General features: G+C 47.7%; 2 protein-coding genes and 1 long non-coding RNA gene across 4 annotated transcripts in view; 2 read left to right on the forward strand and 1 right to left on the reverse strand.

Moving 5' to 3' along the window:
* Positions 1-3,547, forward strand: part of GLOD5 (glyoxalase domain containing 5) — a 14,300-nt gene extending 10,753 nt beyond the window's left edge. Inside the window, exons 2-4 of the mRNA XM_019629627.1 lie at positions 1,139-1,276; positions 2,059-2,214; positions 3,217-3,547. Of these exons, the coding sequence (XP_019485172.1) occupies positions 1,139-1,276; positions 2,059-2,214; positions 3,217-3,342 (420 nt within the window). The 3' untranslated portion in view covers positions 3,343-3,547. The remainder of the gene's footprint in view (positions 1-1,138; positions 1,277-2,058; positions 2,215-3,216) is intronic.
* The window catches only part of LOC109374791 (uncharacterized), a 42,072-nt gene that overhangs the window by 17,769 nt on the left and 1,144 nt on the right, over positions 1-23,159 (reverse strand). Inside the window, exons 2-4 of the long non-coding RNA XR_002122456.1 lie at positions 19,679-19,821; positions 18,332-18,531; positions 593-902 (exon numbers count right to left, since the gene is read on the reverse strand). This is a non-coding gene — a long non-coding RNA (uncharacterized LOC109374791). The remainder of the gene's footprint in view (positions 1-592; positions 903-18,331; positions 18,532-19,678; positions 19,822-23,159) is intronic.
* On the forward strand, positions 12,053-19,020 carry GATA1 (GATA binding protein 1). Of its 2 annotated transcripts, none has more exons than XM_019629625.1 (6): positions 12,053-12,207; positions 16,049-16,287; positions 16,792-17,169; positions 17,269-17,414; positions 17,915-18,040; positions 18,474-19,020. In XM_019629625.1, the coding sequence occupies exons 2-6, from the start codon at positions 16,068-16,070 to the stop codon at positions 18,843-18,845; spliced, it is 1,242 nt and encodes a 413-aa protein (XP_019485170.1). In that variant the 5' UTR covers positions 12,053-12,207; positions 16,049-16,067; the 3' UTR covers positions 18,846-19,020. The 2 variants fall into 2 exon arrangements, with proteins under 2 accessions (XP_019485170.1, XP_019485169.1); XM_019629624.1 differs by having other exon boundaries at positions 12,053-12,162; positions 18,474-18,986.

The following is a 23,159-nucleotide window of genomic DNA, read 5'->3' on the forward strand; positions in this document are numbered from 1 at the left end:
CCACTTATGAGAGCCAGTGACACTGCCCTCCACAGCTAAGATGCTGAACAACAGCTAGACCTGGAGCTGGGCTGCCGTGAGTCACCGGTGACGGCATAGGCTGCAGCCCCTGTGGCAGTGGGTTGCCATGGGCTACCATGTGTAGTCAGCAGCCAGGGTGAGCGGCCTGCAGCCGCTGTGAGCGGCCGTCCAGAAACCGGCGACTAATCTGCCTCGCCTGGGAAGAGCACAATGATGGTGCCAACTTGGGCCAGTGAAGCAACGCCCTCCACAACTAGACTGAAGAACAAAAGAACAGCAATTTGTCTGTTCCCCTTCCCCAATTCCCCAGCGCTGTTCCCATCCCCCAATTCCCCAATTTTAAAAAAAATGTTCACAATAGTACTATAAGATATGTATAAAACCATGCTTACTTTACATAAAGGGAAACTAAAGCACAGAGATTTTACTCATGTGATTCTCGGGCCACAGTCTATTCTTTTAACCACTATACTCTGCTACCAATAGTGCCAGACCACAGTCACCTTATAATCCTGTAGCAAATGTAATGCAAATATACAAATTACTAAAGAATGCAAATCAAGACAAAGACCTGGTGGGAAGTGTGAAGAGGGAGGGAAGTTGGGGGGAGGAGGTGTGCTCTCCCACTGGGTTTCAAGGTGGATCTGTAAACACTCATGCCCTGAAGCATTAATTTCATCTGAGATGCTCCCTCCTTTTCCTGTCCTCTGTGATCATAGCTGCAGAGTGGGAAAGGAGGGGACTGGGTTAAATTGGCCAACGGAGGGTTTGTACTCATAGGGCTGGGCATCCTCTGTGTCTTGTCATTTCTTGCAAAAGAGATGAATTTCAGCTTGAGGAAAAGAAGAGAGGGTTTGTTCTTGGTCTTCACCTCTATCCCCCTGGAAGGAGAAAGAGAACAAGAAAACAGTGGAGAGTGGTCATAGCAGACACATGGGCACTTGTGAATCCACATGTGGGCAATAAGACTACTAAAGTTTCCTCCCCGGACTCTCCCCTTGAAATGGGGGTGAAGAGGAAGTATAATCATTGGGGGAGGTGAGGAGAAGGAAACAGGAAACTTGGGTGTGACCAGTGGCAATGTGATCTCTTCTGAATTCTCTCCTTTTTTTTTCAGTCATGGAGGGACAGCAGTCAGACCCCTTCCCCATGTCTTATTCATAGGCTTGACCACATCGTGATGACAGTAAAGAGTATCAAAGATACCACCACGTTTTACTCCAAGATTCTGGGCATGGAGGTCATAACCTTCAAGGTAATCACTTCCCCAGATGCCAAACTGCAGGTGGAGTAAAATTTTATTATAATACTTTAGAAAATAACTTTTTAAAAACCCACAACAAATCTATGAGAAAAATTTAAAGGATCAGTGGAGGAGATTCCAAACTCTGAATAGGGAAAATTCCAGAGAGAAAAATGGAGAAATGGAGGGGAGGAAATTACCATAGGAATAATGCAAGAGAACTTCTCAGTGTTTTTATGGAAAGGGTTAACTGAATATCCAGCACATTGACACTTAGATATGATTTTATGGAATTATAGAACATCAAAGTGGAAATGAAGATCCTAAGAGCTTTCTGAGAGGTTAAAAACTAATTTACAAAGGAAACATAAATATGCAGATATCAGATTTCCCAAGAGTCACATCAAAGACTAGAAGACAATAGAACACATTCCAGAGTCTCAGTGTTAAGTTTTTAAAGCTGAGCGCACAATTGACCCCATTGAAATTTGGGTTGTGTTTTTAAGAAAAAAGGAGACATGTATATTAAGTAGGCAAATTGCTGTCTCTGCCATGGGTAGTAAAAACATTATTTAGAGATATGGAAATAATTTCCTGAAGAAACACACACACACATGCACATACATTGAAAGCAGTTGCCCCTAGGGAATGAGACTGGGGTGGGAAAAGAGGCTGTTGTTTTTCATTAAAAGCCCTGTTCTACTTTTTTTTTAACGTTGTTGGGGCAGATAGGGGGCTTTACCTCGCGCTCATCTTGGAGGTTTAGTTCTACATTGTTTTCTCTCCCCAAATAGGGAGACCGGAAAGCACTGTGTTTTGGAGACCAAAAATTTAACCTCCACGAGGTGGGAAAGGAATTTGAACCCAAAGCTGCTCACCCAGTTCCTGGCTCCCTGGACATATGTCTCATCACAGAGGTGCCTTTGGAGGAAATGGTCCTGCACCTCAAGGTGAGTCAGGCTTACATTCTTTTTGAGAAAGCTGCTGCAGATGCAGTGAAAACAGAAGCAAAACCCAGAGATGTCTTCCTCCAACTTCAGGCATAATGAGTTTCCTCACATCCAGATAATACCTGGACACAATTGTTTACTCATTATTTTTATTGACATTTTTTTCACATAAACAAATGTACTTTAAAAGGAAACTTTACATCACCCTTGTAAAAAAATATACCTAAATTATTTTTACACATATTTATGTATAAAGAAAATATTCAAACAAGTAAATGAAAGAAAACAACACAGTATATCTTGGCACAAAGGGAAGGTAACTGTAAAAACAAATAGCTATAAAAGCATCACAATGTCATTCAATTCTAGTGATTTCCATTCCCTGAATTCTCTGGGCCTGACATTCCAAAGGGAGATTTGCAAGTGGTTAAGGAGGTGCTAAGCACTTGTTAGCATCCACCGGAGGCTTTCTTGGTATAATCAGGAGGATTGAAAGAGGAGTGAAAAGGAAATAATTTCTGACTCACTGTTATTTAATGGTGGTGTTCCTGTTAACACTTTAAATGATTTCATGTAAAGGGGGCATTGGTTCTCCTGTTGGGAAACACAGATCAAGGTCTTGAATATATTCTGTGCAAATATCCTGGACTCCCTCTTTGGAAAGTATCAGTGAAAAGTCTGGTTTGGAATAAAGTGGGGAAAGCATGGGGGTTGAGTATGGACTCTGTCCTAGACTTCCTGGGTTTGAATTCTGGCTCTACCACTTACTAAATAATATTAGACCCTATCATCATCCTCATTTTACAGGTGAGGGAGCTGCGGTACAGAGCACGTAGGTGCTCTGTTCAAGGTCGTACAGCTGGTATGTGGCTGGAGCAGAGGGAGAGAAGGAAGAATGATAGGAGATGAGGTCAGAAAAAAACAGGGGTCTCCTAGGCCACTATAAGGAATTCAATTTTGGTCTCACACATGGACTGTCATGTTTGTCTTCTCCCACTTCAGGCTTATGATGTTCCCATTGAGGAGGGTCCAGTCCCCAGAACTGGAGCAAAAGGGCCCATTATGTCCATCTACTTCCGAGACCCTGACAGAAACCTGATTGAGGTGTCCAACTATATCTCCCCGTGATTGAGGCTGGCACTCCTACGCTCTGCTCCTTGCAATGTTGCCCTCTTCCTCCCTCCAGGACCTTGCCCAGGCCCAGGGACCTCCAAGGACTAAGGACTTAGGCACTTCACACATCCTGCTGGGGGAACCTGAGATGGGTTTGAGACCAAACCTATATGTCTGAATGTCCTTCCAAGCTGCTCCAATCAATGAATAACCTTTCAATTAATATGAGCTCTTTGTTATTATTTCTCGGTGTTATATATGTGTGTTTGTCAAGCCCATGAGGTCTCTGAGCTGTTTGGAGGTCAGCGCCAGTGTATAACATCTCTGCAGACCAAATCCAGGCTTAGGCCCTTGGGATACAAGGTCTCTAACAGATTTCTCCCTGTCCATGAACCCATCCTTTCTCATCCTTTTAGACGCGCCTTACTATGTCCAGGTGCTGCCTGCTGTTTCCTCCATCCCAGAGTGCTCTCCGAACCACAAGATCTCTATGATTCCCATGGGACCTTCAAGGAACAGCCCAGATGATACTATCTCCTGTTGGTGTGCCTTACCTGGTCTCTCCCCCAGGGGATGTAGCACTTTCTACCTTTGGATCTGTTAGGCCCAGACTCATCTCAACTGAGGTGCAGCTCCTGGCACAGTTTAGATGGGACAAAGACAAATTTCCTCTGTTTCTGTCCCCACCACCACCACCATGCTAGTCACTCATTCAATGAATGAACATATATTGAGCCCCTACCATGTGCTTGGCCTTGTTTCTGGCTTTGGAGAAAGAGCGTTGAGCAGAAGAGATAAGCATACCTATGTTTGTGGAGCTGCCATTCTAGTGGGATAGAGTCAAAATAAACAAAATTAAGTAAGGAAAATATTCAGTATGTTAGAGGATGATAAATGCGTTGGAGAAAAAGAAAAGATGGAAAAGAGGGAACAGATAAAAATCGCTGGGCCAGTTTCCACTGTGCAATGGGATGGACAGGGGAGACCTCACTGAGAAGGAGAGATTAGGTCACAGACCTGAAGAGATGAGGAAGGAGCTGCACTGATCACTGGAGAAGAGCATACCAGGCAGAGAAGAGCCAATGCAAAGGTCCTGAGGCATGAATGTGCCTGGTTTGTGTGAGGAAAGGCAGGAAGCCAGTACAAAGATGGAGGGAGCAGTGAGTGAGGGGGAGCAGGAGGAGGTGAGGTTGGAGAGGTGGTGGGGACATATTGTGTAGGGCCTCGTGGGCCATGGAGAGGACTCCGGCTTTTACTATGAGTGACAAGGGAGCCACAGGAGGGTCACAGACAGAGAAGGGCCATGATCTGACTTAGGATTTAACAGGCTCCCTCTGGCTGCTGTGAGGGAAGGAGGGAGACAAGCAGGGAGGAAGGGTGGGCAGCAGATGGGTGGACGAATGAGTGGTTAGGTGGGCAGGTGGATGGATAGATGGGTGGCTAAGTGGATGGATGGGTAGATGAACTGGTATTCCCTGCTCTTGGAGAAACTCTTCCACATGTTGGTGCTCAGAAAAAACAAATATGAGTTTATGAATTACAGATTTGCTGTAATAGGGAAAAAACTGGAAACAACCGAAATGTCCATCAGCAGATGAACAGTTAAACAGACTATGGTACTCGGCCATAAAGAAGAATGAAATATTACCATTTGCAATGACATGGACAGACCTAGAGAATATTATGCTAAGTGAAATAAGTCAGACAGAGAAAGACAAATACCATATGATCTCACTTATATGTGAAATCTAAAGAACAGAATAAACGAAGAAAAAAAACAGAAAGAGACTCAGAAATATATGGAAAAATAACTGAGGGTTGCTAGGTGGGAGGGGGATGGTGATGGGGGAGAAGGTAAATGGATTAGAAAGTACATATTAGCAATCACAATATAGCCATGGAGATATACAATACAGTTTGGGGAATATAATCAATAATGTTGCAAAGATTTTGTAGGGGGTCAGATGGACACTTGTCTTATTAGTGAGACCATTTCATGGGCTGTATAGATGTCTGACCACTGTGTTGTACACCTGAAGCTGAAGCTGAATAATATTGTATGTCAACTATAACATACATACATATATATATATATATATATATATATATATATATATATAGTCACGGGATGTAGAGTACAGCATAGGGAATTGAGTCAATAGAACTGTAACAGCTATATACAATGTCAGAGGGGTAGTAGATTGGGTGGCATCATCACTTTGTGAGGGGTGTAAATGTCTAATTATTACATTGTTTTGTACACCTGAAACTAATAATAATAATAAAAAGGCTATGGCATATCCATTCCATGGATAATACTCAGGAATAAAAAGGAATAAACGTATGAGGTCAGCATTAACTTGATACCAAAACCAGACAAAGACATAAAGAAAACTACAGACCAATATCTCATGAATATGGATACAAAAATCTTTAACAAAATACTAGTAAATAGAATTCAGCAACATATAAAACATATAACATAACCAAGTGGTATTTATCCCAGGAATGCAAGATTGGTTCCACATATGAAAATCAATCAATGTAATACAGCAGATTAATAGAATAAAATACAAAAACTACATGATCTCAACAGATGCAGAAAAAAGCATTTGACACAATTCAACACCCTTTCATGATAAAAACACTCAACAAACTAGGAATAGAAGAGAACTTTCTCAACTTGATAAAGAACATTTACAAAAAACCTACAGTTAACATCATACTTAATGATTAAAGACTGAAAACTTTCTCCCAAAGATTAGGAACAAGACAAGGACATCTCCTCCAACTACTTCTATTCAACATTGTACTGGAGGTTCTAGTAAGGGCAATTAGGTAAAACAAAAGAAATAAATAAAAGTCATTCATATTGGAAAAAAGGAGCAAAAATATCTCTATTTGCAGAAGACATGATCTTGTATGCAGAAAATCTTAAGGAATCTACAACAAACCCCCCCCTCTCTCTCTGTAATGTAACAGGATACAAGAGCACACAAAACTTGATCATATATTTACACACTCACAGTGAACAATCCAAAAATGAAATTAAGAAAACAATTCCATTTATAATAGCATCAAAAATAATAAAATACTTAGTAATGAATTTAACAAAAGATGGGCGAGACTTGTACACTGAAAACTATAAAACATTGCTGAAAGTAAAAGACCTAAATAAATGGGAAAAAATCACATGTTCATGGATAAAAGACTTTATAGTGTTAAGATGGCAATACTCCCCAAATTGATCTCTAGATTTCATGCAATCCCTATCAGAATCCCCGCTTGCTGTTTTTGCAGAAACTGACAAACTGATCCTAAAATTCATGGAAATTCTAGGGACTCAGAATGACTAATACAATCTTGAAAAAGAAAAACACAGTTGGGGGACTCACACTTCCCAATTTCAAAACTTACTACATAGCTACAGTAATCAAGACTGTGTGGTACTGGCATAAAAACAGATATATAGATTGATGGAACAGAATGAAGAGTCCAGAAATAAATTCATACATTATAGACAATTGATTTTTGACAAGTGTGTCAAGACAAGTCAATGGGGCAAGTATAGTCTTTTCAACAAATGGTGTTCGAACAGCTGGTTATCTACATGCAAAAGAATGAAATTGGACCTCTACTTCATACCAGATACAAACATTAATTCAAAATGAATCAGAAACCGAAATATAAGAGCCAAAACTATAAAACTTTTAGAAGAAAACATAGGCATAAATCTTTGTGGCCTTGGATTAGGCAATGGTTTGTTAGATATGACACCTAAAGCATAAGCAACCAAAGAAAAACAGATAAATTGGACTTTATCAAAACTAAAAGCTTTTGGGGCTGGCCGAGTGGCTCAGTTGGTTAAGAGCTCGTGCAAGAGTGCGAGCTCTGAGCAACAGCAGGCTGATGCCCAGCCTGAGCTGAGTTGCTGCTGAGCTGCCAACAGGTAGCAGGATGGCTCAACTAAAAAAAAGAAACAAAAACAAAAAACTAAAAGCTTTTGTGCTTCAAAGAACATTCTCAAGAAAATGAAAAGACAACCCACAAATAGGAGAATATATTTGCAAATCACATATCTATAAGGATCTACCATCCAGGAAATATAAAAAAAGCTTACTACTCAACAATAAAAACACAAATAACCCAATTAAAAATGGGAAAATAATTTGAATAGACATTTCTCTAGAAAGATGTACAAACGGCCAATGAGTTCATCAAAACGTGCTCAATATCATACTCATTAGGCCAATGCAAATTAAAACCTCAATGAGATACCACATCATACCCACTTGGATGGCTAGAATCAAAAAGAGAGACAATATCAAGTGCTGGAGAGGATGTGGATAAATTAGAACCCTCATACAGCTGCTGTGGAGAACACTTGTGCAGTTCCTCAAAAAGTTAAACATAGAATTCATTACCATAAGCCTTACAATTCCATTCTTAGATATATACCCAAGAGAACTGAAAACAGATGTCCACATACAAACTTTTACATGAATGTTCATAGCAGCATTATTCATGATAACCAAAACTGTTCATTAATCAGATGAATAAAGATAATGTAGAATATTCATATAATGGAATATTATTCAGCCATAAAAAGTAATGAAGTACTGATCCATGCTACGATATGAATCAACCTTGAAAACTATGTAAAGTGAAAGAAGCCAGTCACAAAAGGCCTCATATTGTATGATTCCATTTCTATGAAATGTCCAGAACAGGCAAATCCATGAGACAGAAGTTAGATTAGTGGTTGCCAGGAGCTTGGAATGGGGGATAACTGCTAATGGGTACAGCGCTTCTTTTTGGGGTGATGAAAATGTTCTGGAATTAGATAATGTTGATAGTTGCACAACCATGTGAATAGTCTAACCACTGAAATGTACACTTTAAAAGGGAGAATTTTATGGTACGTGAATCACATCTTAATAAAAAAAGAATGAACTATTAATAAACACAACAACGTGGATGAATGTCACAGACATTATGATGATCAAAAGAAGCACATATTGTATGATTCCATTTATATGAAGTTCAAAAACAGGCCCCAAATCCCCAGTATCCTACATTGTTTATGGGTACACATATATGTATTAATAGAATAAAAATACTCATGTGGAAGATAAACACCAAACACAAGGCAATGGAAGGAGAAAGGGAAATGGAATTGGTGCAAAGATTTCAACTATTTCTGTAACATTATACTTCTTTTTTTAAAGGGTCTGAAGTAAATAAGGCAAAATACTAATGTTTGACACAGGTGAATGCTTGTTACAGTATCCTTTATACTTTTCTGTTAAACAAAACAGTGGTTCTGAGGCAAATGTTTGACTCCTTAGCTTGGCTTTGGCTGATGTTTCTCTAGGTGCCATTGACACCCAGGGGAGTCGGGTTCTGTTGTGGCCCTGGTGGACTCCACAGTCTGGAAGAGTCATGAATAGTCCAAATACCATGGGCTTGCACCAAACTCTAGAACCTCAGAAAATGCCAGGAGGGAGGGAACCAGTCAGGGAAGGCTTCCGGGAAGAGGACAGGAAGAGAGGACGTTGGGGCTGAGTCTCAAATGGAGGATGCTTGGCCCAGACACTCCACCCCCACCCTCACCCCCACCGCCTGCCCTCCTCGTTGGTCTCCCCCAAAGCCTGGCCTGGCCCTGCCGATTCCCTTATCTGCCCACTCCCAGCTGCCTCCCTGCTGGCTGAGCTGTTGCCGCAGACTTCTGGGTCTGTACCCCCTCCACCAAGATGGGGGAGGGGACGGGGTGAGGCCTGGCCTCAGAGCCTTAGGGTTTCTGGCTCTTGATGGAGGCAGGGCTCTGTGGCTCCCATTCCCCACCCTTTACTTCTCTTCCTGAACCCCCTCGCCCTCCAGTTATGAAGAAATGGGCCATGAGTCCAGTGGCCAAACACTGGTCTGAGACATGCCTCCAGCTTTTGCCCTTCCCCAGGAGGACAGATTTCTCTACCTTTCCACTAACATTTCAATGGCTGTTTCTAATGATGATGATAATAGTAATAAGAATAATAATAACAACAACAACAACAATGAGGAGTTACCATTACAGAGCTCACCATTTATGGTGTGCCAGGCAGGTCTTGTGTTGAGCGGCCTCTCAACAACACTCCATGTGGGTTCTATGATTGTACCCATTTTCCAGGCAAAAGAACTGGGCTCAGAGGGTATCTTGCCCAGGAGTCATGAAGCAAATCAGCGTCAGAGCTGAGACAGGAACCCAGGGCCTTGGATGAACATCTTCATTTCTCTGCACCTACTCTCAGTCTGGAAGATGGGGGCAATTATACGCACTTCCACCACAAGGACCTGGTGAGAACGGGATAAAACTATGTATGGAGAGCACTTTAGCACAGTGCCTGGTGTGGCTTGGCAAGCATTACTGCTGTTGCTATTATTATTATATTAGTGCTAAGAGAAGCATTAGTATTATCATTATTGTTGACAGAATTAGAATTATTAGTTTAGTATTAGTATTAATAACAGCATTAGTGTTAGATTAGAATTAGCATTAGTATTACTATCACTATTAAAATTTGTCTTAGTGTTAACATCAATATTAGAATTAATGTTAATATTAGTAATTAGAATTAGTAGTGGTATTGGTGTCAGCATATTTTTAGCCAGTACTAGAATTAGTAGTAGTCATAGTAAAAACAGGTCCAAATACTATCCCTTTTGTACAGCAGGTACTCAATAAATAAATAAGACTACTTAACGGTTATTGAGATTTCAGATTCAAGTGAGTTAAAATCACTTGACAGATTAAACCTTATTTAGTGGCCCCATCACTCTATGGAGCAGCCACTGTAACCCCATTTTTATAGATGAGGAACTGAGGTCCAGAGCAGATAATAACTCGCCCGAGGGCACATGGCCAGTCACTGATAGGGCGGTCTATAAATGAGGGTGGGCTGGCTCCAGAGTAGATATCCTGAAACCATGGCCACTTAAGCCATAGGGGTCTTTGCCTTTATTCTTACCAATGAGGGCTCAGCACAAGGCATGGCACATAGCAGGAGGTCAATGAACTCAAAGTCATGGCCTTGCTCTCTTTCCTCCTCAAAACTCCCGTTTTGCATATGAGGACACGGAGGCCCAGAGAGGCAGATGAGGAGAGAAAACTCCCTCTGGGGTGGGCCCATGGGTGAGCAGACCCCGCTGACTCAGGACTCCAATCTTGCCCTCTGCCTTCAGTGGATCTCAGTCTCCTCATCTGTAGAATAGGTGGTCAGAAGCGCTCCCTGTCCCATGAAGCCCTGGGGTCATGACTGGGTAGTTTTACACCCCTGCCCTATGAGGACCCAAGTTGGACACCTACTATATGCTCTGTGAGCGTGTGTCTAATGATTTCACATGGAGAAAATGCTCAGAATAGGCCAGGCATGGGTCTAGGACAGTGTCAGGCACTGGTTGTCTTCACTGTTGTTACTATCTGGGGGAGGTAGGGCAGGGTAGGAAGGTGGGGGCTGAGGTACAAAGGCCCAGCAACTCTCTGGGGGTCCATCTCAGCAGGTTTAGGGCAGAGACACAAGCCACATGGGTCCACACCAATCCACATTCCCCTGTCCCACCCACCCCAGCACCTCCTGCCCAGGACAATACCCAGCTCGCCACCTGGGGTCTCATGGACTTCCTCTCAGACTCTACAACATTAACTTTGTCTCCTACTGTTTCTGCACCTGTGTCATTGGGCTCTGTCATTTGCAGGCTTTATCTTTCCCTTTTGTCCATCTCCGTCTCTCGTTCTCTTTGCCTCTCTTTGTCTTTAACTATCTCTGGCTCTCCCTGTGTCTCTCTCTCCCTCTCTCTGTCTCTCCTTTCTTTCTGTGCCCTCTGCCTCCTTCCAGCTCTGGGTCTCTTTCTCTATGTCTCCCCATTTCCTTTTCTCCCTGTCTCTGTCTCTCTGCCGCTTCTCTCCCTTGTCTATCCCTTCATTTCTCCTTCCCTTCCCCCACCCCATCCCACTCCTCAAGGATCAGCAGGGGAACCAACTCTGGGTCCCACCTGTTTCCCGCCTCCAGAGCAGCATGGCGGGCAAGAAGTTGAAGCCGCTGTCCCTGTGTGCACCCCCAGCCCCGCCCCCATCCCAAGACAGCCAGTTACCGGAGCCAACAGCCACAGTGGCCTCCATCTGATAAGACTTATCTGCTGCCCCAGGGCAGGCCAGAGCTGGCGTAAGCCCCAGTGGGGTGCTGAGTGAGTGTGCCCCTGCCTCCCGCCAGCCCTTGCCTGGCCCCTGTGCTGGGCCTGGGTCGTCAAGATGTCCTACAGGCTCTGGTTCAAGTCCCACTGAACCTCTCTGAGTCTCATTCTTCTTGCCTGCAAAATGGGTACAGTCACATCCCTTCTCTCCCTGTGGCCGTGAAGATGTGCATGCATAAGGACCCAGCCCACACCTGGGCCAGGGCACAGTAGGGGCTTTACAAACACAAAGGCCCAGCAGAGTCATGAAGCCATATCTGCTATTTACATTTTTTCTTGGCTTTAGCCCATTTTGTTTGGCTGGACAATGAAGTCCTCAGGAGCCCAAGTCAAACACGGTCCAAGAATCTGAAGGGTGGGCAGGTGGGGTGAAGGAAGGCCCCCACTGCCCAAGAGGTGCCCCAACAGCAGGGGGCCCGCCCCCTCCCCTGGCCCGCCCCACCCACTAGGGCGCCAGCCACTCCCTGGGGAGGAGAGAAGAGGGAGGCGGGGAGGGAGAGAAGGAGGAAGGGAACCTCAAAGGCCAAGGCCAGCCAGGACATCCCCTGGATTCACACTGAGCTCGCCACATCCCCAAAGCAGCTGAACCCTCCGCACCAACCAACCCAGGTCAGTCTCAGCCCCTCCAAGAGTCTCCAGCAAGGCAAAACCCAGGTCTGTTGCCCCTTACCCCAAAGCTACTTCTCCAACCTGCTTCAGACTCCCCAACCCACTGCTGGTCCCCAAAGTGTCTACCACCCCCGAATCCCTTGACAGCTCCTCCCGGTCTTCCCAACCCCCATCTCTACCTCAAATTTACCCCCTTACCCCACCTCTCTCTGCCCTGACTCCCATCCATGTCTTTCCAGATATCTATGTGCCCCTGATCTCTTACTGCTGTTCCCCATAACCCATCTCTGCCCCCTAAAACATTCTTTCTTCTCCCTGAATACCACTCCTGCCTCAAATCTGGTTTTTACTTACCCGAACTTGTCTCTATCTCCAAATTCGCCCCCAAAACTCAATTTTGCCCCCTGCCTATTTCTGCTCCCCAGGCCTTTATCTATTCCACACCATCCTTGCCTCTGCCCCAATTCTCTCTTTGACCCACCAAACCTGTCTCTGGCCCGCCAAACCCTAGCTCCATCCTCTTACTCCCATTTCTGCCTCTCAAACCCTATATTTGTTCCTTGTGACTTCTCTCTATACCCCAAAACCATTTCTCACTCCCAACCCCGTGGCTGTGCATGAAAATGTCTTTGTTACCCCAAACGCCAACTCTACTCCTCCAAATCTATTCTGTCACATAAATCCTTGTGTCTGCCTTCCCTAAACCCCATCTCAGCTTCAAAATGTCTTCTGTTCTCCAGATCTCCTCTGTGGCCCCAAATCTTCCCCTACTCCAACTCTATCTCTGTTCTCAAACTCCTCCTGTACTCCCATAACCCATCTCTAATCATCAGACACATTTGTTCCTGTCCAAAACGATCTTTGACCCCTAAACTCCATCTCTGCTCTAATAAAACCCTTGGATCCCCAAACTGTTCCATGACTCTCAGAATCCATATCTGACCCCCAAATTACATCTCCAACTTCTCAACTTCTTCTGACTCTCAAACTCCACCCCTGACCCCCAACCTTGTCTCTGCCTTCCTAACCTATTTCTGATCACAAAATGGGACGTTTCAAGGCTGTCTCTGCTCCTCAAGCCCTGTCTCTGCTTCCACAACCCCCATGGCTATACCCCAAAACTCTCTTGACTCCTCAGCCCCATATCTGACCCTTAAACCCTCCCAAGATGCATCTGCCCTCAGACTCCATGTCTGCTCCCTTCATTCGTGAGGGACCCTCCCTTGAGGACTGGGAGAGGGTCATTACCTTGGGTGAGGGGCTGGGCCAAGGGAGAGTTGAGGGTGCCGGCCTGCTGTCTACTGCCCGTTGGGGCAGCACTTTCTCTAGTGGGGCAGCTGATAAGGAGCTTTCATATCCCCCAGCCTCGAGATAAACTTTATCTCTGTCCAGAGAGTGATAACTGGGGGTAGGAGGGGGCTGGGCCCCCGCCACGGGAGGGGTGGGCAGCCCTGGACCCACCAAGGTGTCAGGTGCAGGGACAGGGGGCAGTGGGGCTGGAGGGTGATTATGGGGGATGAGGTGAGGATGAGGGGATAAAGAAACAGTGGTGATAAAGACCAAAAGCAAGAGACACACACAGGGAGACAGAGAGAGAAGGAAGGGAGAAACAAAGAGAGATGGGGATAAAAAGAGACAAAAGAGCAAGAGACGGAGACATGCAGAGAGAGAAGGGAGAAACAGAGAGAGAGACTCAGAGAATCAGTAAGAGAGACAGAGAGACAGCAGGAGAGAGGGAGACCCAGGAACAGAAATGAAGAGTGAGACAAGAACACAGAGAGAATCATAGATAGAATCCTGGAGAGACCCAAAGGAAAGAGTTGGAAGCCGAGATGAGGAGGCAAGATGCCCTCCCCAGGGAGAGCTGCTGGGGCCTAGGTTGGTGGTGGGCACATCCACAGGCCCTTCTCTTTCCCAGTACATCCCCCAACCCCGGGCCCAACCCTTAGCCTGTCTACCCAATGGGTCACGTAGGCAAAGGATTTGAAGACGGCCTTCCACGCTATCTCCATCACTCCACAGACAGGGAAAACAAGGGCTTCAGATCCACAGGGCAAGTCAGGGGTAGGGGTAGGTTTCCTGGCTCATCATTCAGGGCTGTGTGCAGTGGGGTGTGGTCAGGGATCGGGGGATAATAAAACAGACATGGAAATCAGGCCAGAGGGCCCAGAGAGAGAGCCGGGAGAGACAAACAAGCAGAAAGAAATGGAGTGGGAGAGATGTAAATGTGAGTGGAAAGGGAGAGAGAAGGAAAACAGAAAGAGATAAAGAGAGCTAAGAAAGAGAAACAGAGATGAAAGGACAGAGAGATAAAGATGGAGGGAAAAAATCAGAGACAGAGACATGGAAAGACAGAGAAAGGGAAGGAAAAACATTAGACATTTATAAAAGCACAGAAAGACAGAACAAGATATATCATTGTAGCATAGAAAAATGGGTGAGAAATGCAGAGAGCCAAGCTTGAGAAGAAACAAGATTGTCAGGGAAAGAGAGACCCAGGGAGACAGAGATACACACAGGGAAGTACAGAGGCAAAGTTGTATAGACCAAGCCGCCATCTCACAGGTCTTAGCTTGGCCCTGTCACCACCTTCCATCTGGCAGATGGGGAAACTGAGGCCTGGGGATGGTGAGAACTGAAGGAACCCGAAAGCAGAACTATGGCCAACCTCCCCAAGGGGACAGGGTATGGGTAAAGGGAACACCTCCCACCTGTCCCCCTCCTCAGAGGAAGCTAGTGGCCGTGGGGAGATTTCAAAAGTTGGGTGGGGATGGCAGAGATAAGCAGTGGGGGTACTGACCCCCCCCAATGGAGCAGGGAGGAACTCTGTCTGCGGACCCAACGGAGGTGGGGGAAGGGGTAGTCAAGCCGGAAACCATGGGGTTTCTGAGAAAGTCAGAAGGCAAGATGCAACAGATAGGGATGAAGTTGGGGAGCACAGGAGGGTGAACCCCAAGGTCCTAGGGGGTGACCAAGTGGTTCAAGGGACTCTGATTCTGCACCCCAGCCCACCCCACCCAGGCTCCTCTAGAGGGGGAGGAGGAGGGAGAATGGGGGTAGGGGGAGACAAAGAACTGAAGGAGGAGTGGGGGAGGAGACAATAGGAGAGAGAGAAAGAGATGAGTAGAAATGGAGGGAGAGGAGAAGGATGGAGAAAAAGGAGGGAAGGAGACAGGAGGTAAGGGAAAGGGAGAGGAGGGGAAGACAAAAGGAGAGGGAGGAGATATAGAAAGGGGAAGAAGGAGAGCAGGTGGCTGAGGGGAGAGGGAGAGAAGAAGGAAGAGATGGAGGGAGAGAAGGGGGACCAGGGAAAGAGGAGGTGGGGTCAAGGGAGAGAGAGAGGAGGAGGGAAAGAAGAGGGGGGGAGGAAGAGGAGGAAGGAGGAAGAGTGGAAAGAGAAGGAAGAGGGGGAAGAGGAGAGGCGGAGAAAGAAGGGAAGTTGAGTGAGAGGAGGGGAAAAAAGAGATGGGAGGGGGGGAGGAGGGAGAGGAAAGAGAAGAAAGGGAGGAAGAGGAAGAAGAAGGGAAAGGAATAGAGGGAGGAAGGGGAGGGAAAGGAATAGAAAGGGGTGTAGAAGGAGAGGAGGAGGGAGGGAAGAGAGGAAAGACAAATGGGGCAAGAAGGGGAGGAGAATGGAAAAGGAAAGGAGGATGGGGAGTGAGAGGATGGGGAGTGAGAGTGGAAGACAAGGAAGAGATGAGGGAGTAGTGGGAAGGAAGGATAGAGGAAGAGGAGGGGCGAAGAAGGGGAAGAAGAAACTAGGGAGATAGAAAGGAGGGATATAGATTGGAAGGCTGGAGTGGGAGGAGGGAGGAATAAAGGAAGACGGGGTGGAGAAGGGAGGGAGGAGGATTTCTGTGTCTGAGGACCCCTCCTGTCTGCACAGGTCAAACCCCAGAGGCCCCATGGAGTTCCCTGGCCTGGGAGCCCTGGGGACCTCTGAGCCCCTGCCCCAGTTTGTGGACCCTGTCCTGGTGTCCTCGCCACCAGAATCTGGGGTCTTCTTCCCCTCTGGGCCTGATGGCTTGGATGCAGCAGCCTCCTCCACAGCCCAGAGCACCGCCTCAGCTGCAGCTGCCGCACTGGCCTACTACAGGGATGCTGAGGCCTACAGACACTCCCCAGGTAACTCCTTTGGGTGGCTGTCCTGGCACTGGTTTCGTCCTATTGAGTTGCCATGGAGACCTTTAGCTAGGGCAGAATCCCACAAGGAGGACATCTTGAAAATGGCCGGAAGCCTTCACAAGACTGTGCTGACCACTTCCCTTACTTAAGTCCAGACTTGGGAATGCCCATGCTCATTAGCTTGCCACACTGGGAAACAGTGTTGGAAGCAGGTGGTGGTGGCCCTAGCTGTCAAGTGTGCCATGAGGCTCCAAATCCCAACAGTCATCCTGAAAGCCCACTTGGAAATGGCTGGAGGTGACTGCCGTTGCCAGGGTGACCAGTGGGGCTTAGGATCCAGGAGTCACCCAATGGCCAGCAGCTGTTGTTCTGGCAACCTATGGAAAGGTTGGCGAGCTGGCCACCATGTTGGGGCTGTTGGGCACCACTGCACCCTGAAAGCAGGATGGCTTTAGACTATTCTGTCCTCTTCTTTCTTCCTTCCCATACCCACCCTTGCAACAGTCTTTCAGGTATACCCATTGCTCAACTGTATGGAAGGGATCCCAGGGGGCTCACCATATGCCAGCTGGGCCTACAGCAAGACCGGGCTGTACCCTCCCTCAACTGTGTGCCCCACCCGTGAGGACTCACCTCCCCAGGCCCCAGAAAATCCAGATGGGAAAGGCAGCAGCAGCTTCCTGGAGACCTTAAAGACAGAGCGACTGAGTCCGGACCTCCTGACTCTGGGGCCTGCACTGCCTTCATCACTCCCTGTCCCCGGCAGTGCCTATGGGGGCCCTGACTTCCCCAGTAATTTCTTTTCTCCCACCGGGAGCCCCCTCAATCCAGCGACCTACTCCTCCCCCAAGCTTCGTGGAACCCTGCCCCTGGCCACATGTGGTGAGATTCCCAAAAAGGGACAGGGAGGTTGAGGTGGGGGTTTTCAAGGCAAAGTTGTGCTGAGCCTGGCTCCCCCTTCCCCTCTGTCCATCTCACCAGAGGCCAGGGAGTGTGTGAACTGTGGAGCAACAGCCACTCCACTGTGGCGACGGGACAGGACAGGCCACTACTTGTGCAATGCCTGCGGCCTCTATCACAAGATGAATGGGCAGAACAGGCCCCTCATCCGACCCAAGAAGCGCCTGGTAAGACCCCAGGCCTGCCTCCCCTTAGCCCAATGATCCCTATCCTCAAGCTCTATAAGAGCCCAACTCCGCCATCCCTTCCCCATTCATACAGGAAGCCAGCTTTGCACAGGAGCACCTATCCTTGACCTACCCTCACAGGCTGTGAGCAGGAACCTTGTCCTCTCCCTGCACAGCCGTTTTCATGCTTGGCTTCACACTGGGATCACCTTGGGGCCCTCCCCTAGATGTGTTGATTTAATTGGTCTGGGGTGCTGCCTGGGCATCAGGATTGTTTTTAACTCCCCAAGTGATTCCAATGTCCGCCAAAGTTGAGAACTACTAATGTAGTCCCCCACATAATACTGAAAGCCCGTATCCTGGACAAGAGGCCCTGTCTTCGCCCTATACAGAACCCACAGTCCGCATCCTGGACAGGAAGCCCTGCCTTCAACCTGATCCTCACCTCTTGGATCCTCTGCCCCCCAGTGCCCTGATCCTCCCATTCTCGCTTCCCCCAGATTGTTAGCAAACGGGCAGGTACCCAGTGCACCAACTGCCAGACAACCACCACAACGCTGTGGCGGAGAAATGCCAGCGGGGACCCCGTATGCAATGCCTGTGGCCTCTACTACAAGCTACACCAGGTGCGCCCTACCCCTCTGAGCATCTCCTCCTTCCCGCTCTTCTTCCCTCCCTTCCTTTCTTCTCTTCTCCCTGTTATTCTCCTCCCTCCTCCTTCCCCCTCATCCCTCCCTTCTCTACTCCATCTCCCCCTCCCTTTCATTCCCTCCTGCTCCGTTCTCCCTCTTCCATCTCCCATCTCCTTCCTCCTTTCCTCTTCCCTCCAGCCATCAGGTAGTCCTATGGTCTGGAGGCTTTCCCCAGTCATTCCCCAGCTCAGGGCCTCACAACCTCACGATTCCTTAGGACAGTACCTGTGCTACACCCAGGGCCTGCTCCCGTAGTCCTCGACTCAATTTCCTATTCTTAAGGAGTGGGATGGAGAGGGTGTCCCTGGTGGAGACATGGCGGCAAAGATCTGGAGTTGGGAAACACCCATGGCCTTCATTTTGACAGGTGAACCGACCACTGACCATGCGGAAGGATGGTATTCAGACGCGAAACCGCAAGGCATCTGGAAAAGGGAAAAAGAAACGGGGGTCGAGTCTGGGAGGTGCAGGAGCAGCTGAAGGACCAGCTGGCGGCTTCATGGTGGTGGCTGGGGGCAGCGGTAGTGGGAATTGTGGGGAGATGGCCTCAGGTTTGACATTGGGCCCACCTGGTACTGCCCATCTCTACCAAGGCCTGGGCCCGATGGTGCTGTCAGGGCCTGTTAGCCACCTCGTGCCTTTCCCGGGGCCCCTGTTGGGTTCGCCCACAGGCGCCTTCCCCACAGGCCCCATGCCTCCGACTACCACCACCACTGTGGTGGCACCACTCAGCTCATGAGGGCACAGAGCATGGCCTCAGGGCAGGGGTGGGGTCCCTCTTGTAGCCAGCAGTCAGTACAACCCCACCCTCTGGGCCACAGACACCCCTTGGCCTGGACCTTCAAAGCTTTTGTAAAATAAAACCAAGAAAGTCCTGAAATTGGAGGTGTGAGTCTGTGTGGGACTGAATAAAGAGTCGTGGAAGGTGGCATATGTAACAGTGTGTGATTGTTTGATGACCATGTGAGGTTGAGTGAGCCAGCACCTGTGACCCAGCACATGTGACCCTTCACAATAGTGGGTTATGATGTGCAACTGTAACAGTGTATGAACTATAACAGTGTATGAACCCACACATCATGGTGAGAGACAGTGTGTGACTGGCTGATTGCACTGCATGGTGGTGGCTGTGGGGGTAAGGCTGCAAGAGATGGTGTGCATGACACCAGGTGACTGCGAGAGGCTGAGGAAACGTGTGGGGTTGTGTTCTTGTGATTGAGCACCACACAGGGTGGTTTTGAACCAGTGTGACACCATGTGTGCTGGGAACAGAATTTGATTGATAAACATTTTTGAAGTGTTGAACAAGGACTATGTATGACAGGGTGTGGAGACATAACAGTGTGACCAGAAGGATCTGTATGTCAGGATGCCTTTGTGGGTCTGGTAATGGCAGTATTTCTGTGCAAGTCTGTGTATGTGAGCATGTCGCACGGAATCTGGCATGTCACAGTGTCCCTCAGTGGCTGACAATGTGAGCAGCTCTGTGTACACTTGTGTATGGAGGTATCAACATATATAGCTTCAGTCGGTATAAGTTAGGGATCCCCTTCTAAGGGACAGAAGACATACTCAGGACAGGAACGGGATGAAGGGGTAGGGCTGGAATGGTAGCCAGCAAAACGGTCAGAAGGCCAGTCTGGGACCGTGGGGTTGTCCGTGGGCCTTCCTGTCACTCATCTCTTATCTCTTGCGGCGCAGCTCAGCCTGCAGCCCTGTGGGAAATGGTAGAAAATGAGAGGGGGAGATTAGGGGGACAAAATAGCCTCTTGGGGGGAATAGTTAGACCCTGTAGATGGGGGAGACCCCCACAGTGCCAACTCCCACCCCAGCACACCAACTCACCTAGGTGAATTGCTCCCCCCAAAGCAGAATCTTTTCTTTCATTTAACAAACCCTCGGGCTGGCCGAGTGGCGCGTTGGTTAAGAGTTGTCTTGGGACGCCAGCTCTGAGCAGCAGGGCCCCGGTTCGGATCCCAAATTAGAGCCAGTGATGCTGCACCCTCTACAGCTAAGATGGTGAACAACAGCTCAACCTGGAGCTGGGCTGCCATGAGTCACCGGCGACAGCATAGGCTGCAGTGAAGCTGCAGTGGGCACCTGTAAGCTACTGTGAGTGGCTGGCAGCCGGCATGAGCTGCCATGAGCCGCCATGAGTGGCCATCCAGTGACCAGCGACTGATCTGCCTCACCCGGGAAGAGCACAATGATAATACCAACATGGGCCAGTGAAGCAGCGTCCTCCACAACTAGACTGAAGAACAAAACGACAGCAACTTGTCTGTTCCCCTCCCCCAATTCCCCAATAAAATCTTAAAAAAAAAAAAAAGAAAAAACCCCTCACATAGGAGCATGCACTGAGTCAGGTGACGTTCTAAGCCAGACAGGTTAAGTGGCTTGACCAAGGCCACACAGCTGATGGCACAGGGCTGAGCCAGGCACCATGGCTTAACCTCCACACTACTCAGTGGTTCCTAACAGCAAGCAGCACCATTTACTGTGCTCACTGTAGGTCAGCAATGGTTGGGAGGCCTCAGTTGCTTTAATTCATTAACACCTGAAAAAAATACGCCAAAAAAGTACGTATACGCGTACTCATTTTACTAGTGAAAAAGTGAGGCTCAGTTCTGATGAGTAACTTGCCCTGACCACGTTGAGTTTAACAAGTAGATTTTAGATGGTGCCATTACCCCACACACACACACACACTGAGCGAGTCTTGCTCACACTTACTTGGGCTGCTTTTCTCTCTTTTTTAAACCACTCACTCCTCAATTGACTCAAATCTGGATTTGCTTCTGGGCTGCTTCTCCCCTGCAGCCCCAGAGATGGGGATTGTGGGACCATATATCCTGAACATAGTAATGGGTGAGCAGCTGTCCTCAACAGAACAGCATCCCTTCAGCTAGTCGCCACAGTAGCCCACTGCAGAATCACAGTAGTCCACACTCATTACAGGGATTGTCTAGAATTGCCCTGGCCCTGTAAAAGCCTCCTACCCGGCTGCCCCACAGAATCCCAGCCCTCTCACCCTGTAGGATCCCCTGCTCTCATCTTGAACAGAAAGAAACCCCTCTCAGAACCTGTGCTGGAAATGTGCCTGGCCCCACCTTATTCAGGAACCCCAGTCCTTACTCCCTATAAGAACTGCAGCCCTAGCCTGGTACAGGAACCTAGCTCTGGAACTCTAAGGGAACCTGTCTCGTATTATCAACAGGAAACCCATCCTGACCCTGGACAGGAACACCAGTCCTCATCTTGTACAGCAGGAACCCCTGTCCTGCCACGGGAATCTTTGAACCCACGCTGTAAGGAAGCCCCTGCACCACCCCTTACAGAAACGCCTATCCTGACCCTCTGTCATGAGCCATGATCTCTCTATAGGAATCCTACCTTGACCCTGGACAGGACACCTCTGTCCTCACACTGTACTGGAGCCCTGTCCTCCAGGTAGCATTTTACAAACACTTTGCTCACAATAAAATCTAGTTCTGAACCATGGACCTGACTCTTTCTGCAGAAATCCCCATCTGCAGCCTCTTCAGGAACCCTGATTGAGTTCAGGAGCCCTTGCTTCCATTGTTGACAATGACCCCCTGACGTCACTCTACACAATAATCCCTATCTCACACCCTACCTTGTAGAGTCCACAGAAACCCATGATCCAGTCTTGAACTTACATGGAAAACCCTGCTCTGACCCTCTACTCTAAGCCCAGACTTCATTCTATACAGTTACCTATGGCTTCACCTGGCACAGGACCCTCTGCCCAGACACTGTACAGGGCTTCCTGCCCTCACCCTGTGTTAGCTCCCATGGCTGTGAACCCTCACAGGAAGCCTTGTCTACAACTGTACTGGCCCCTCTGACTGGATTCTACAGAAAACCTTTTCCTTTCAATAGAAATCCTTAACTTGCCTGGTTTACAGTAATCTCTGACCTGATCCTGTATAGGAACTCCTAACCTTGCACGTTGGAAGCACTCTCCTGAAGCTGTATGGAAAGCCCTGATGTGACTCTCTCTGACAGCCCTTGCCCTGGCTTTGTTCTGGAAGCCCTACCCTCATCTTATGGAGGAACCACTGTCATGACTGTGGCTAGTGGCTACCACATTCAACACCGTAGCTCTGTAGAGTCTACAGAATCCTGTAGCAGGCACCACTACGAGCTTATCAAACCTGTTTCCTTTTCTTCCTAAGCTTGCTCACTTTTCCAGCCTCCTTTATAGTTAGATGTGGACATGTGACAGTTCTGAACCATGAAGTGTGGGCAGAGTGACATACACTACTTCAAGGCCTGGCCCATAAAAACCTCTCATGGAATCCTCCCTCTCCTTCCCTATCTACCAGCTGAATAGTGAAAACTCCAAGGACTCAGAGGAGAGCAGAGCCACAAAATGGAAGTTGCCTGGGTCCATTAACGACCAGTGGTAATTATTCACATTGGATTTTGTATGAGCAAGAAGTAAACACTTACTTGTTAAGCTCCTGAGATTCTGGGTTTGTTATAGCAGCTAGCCTAATTTAGTCCAAATAATAATAATCTTAACTGAATCTGGACACGAACACCTGATTCTACTGCCTCGAATATATGAATACAGCTCTGAACCTGTACAGAAACACCTGTGATGACCCTGATCTGGATCACCTCATCTCTTTGTAGGAACCTGTCATAATACAGTATAAGGAACCCCATCCTGAACTTGTATGGGAACCCCTAGTCTTGAGCTGTCTAGAAACAACTGTCTTGTCCTATATAGAAACCCCTGCTTGGTTCAGTGGAGGACCACCACTAAGGAAACTATAGGTATCCCTGTCCAGAAACATTTGACCCAGTAGAAGAACATGAGAAGTGACCAGACCCTGTCCATAAATCCCTCTCCTTACACCTCACACAAAAGGAATACCTCTCCCCAGGAAGCATGGAACCTCTGTACTTATCCTGTAAAAGGATCCTAGCCAGATAAAGGAAACCAAAGACTGACACTCTACTGCAGGGACCAGTCAATTATGGCATTCTGGACAAAGTCAGGCTGCAGCCTGTTTTTACATTT

The sequence above is a fragment of the Hipposideros armiger genome, unplaced genomic scaffold, assembly GCF_001890085.2.
Source record: "Hipposideros armiger isolate ML-2016 unplaced genomic scaffold, ASM189008v1 scaffold_862, whole genome shotgun sequence".
Classification (NCBI taxonomy): domain Eukaryota; kingdom Metazoa; phylum Chordata; class Mammalia; order Chiroptera; family Hipposideridae; genus Hipposideros; species Hipposideros armiger.

Excerpts from the sequence above, each read along its gene's own strand:
- GATA1 (XM_019629625.1), top strand. The coding sequence starts at position 16,068 with ATGGAGTTCCCTGGCCTGGGAGCCCTGGGGACCTCTGAGCCCCTGCCC. Across the intron at positions 16,288-16,791 it reads GGCCTACAGACACTCCCCAG|TCTTTCAGGTATACCCATTG; the intron begins GTAACTCCTTTG and ends CCCTTGCAACAG. Across the intron at positions 17,170-17,268 it reads CCTGCCCCTGGCCACATGTG|AGGCCAGGGAGTGTGTGAAC; the intron begins GTGAGATTCCCA and ends CCATCTCACCAG.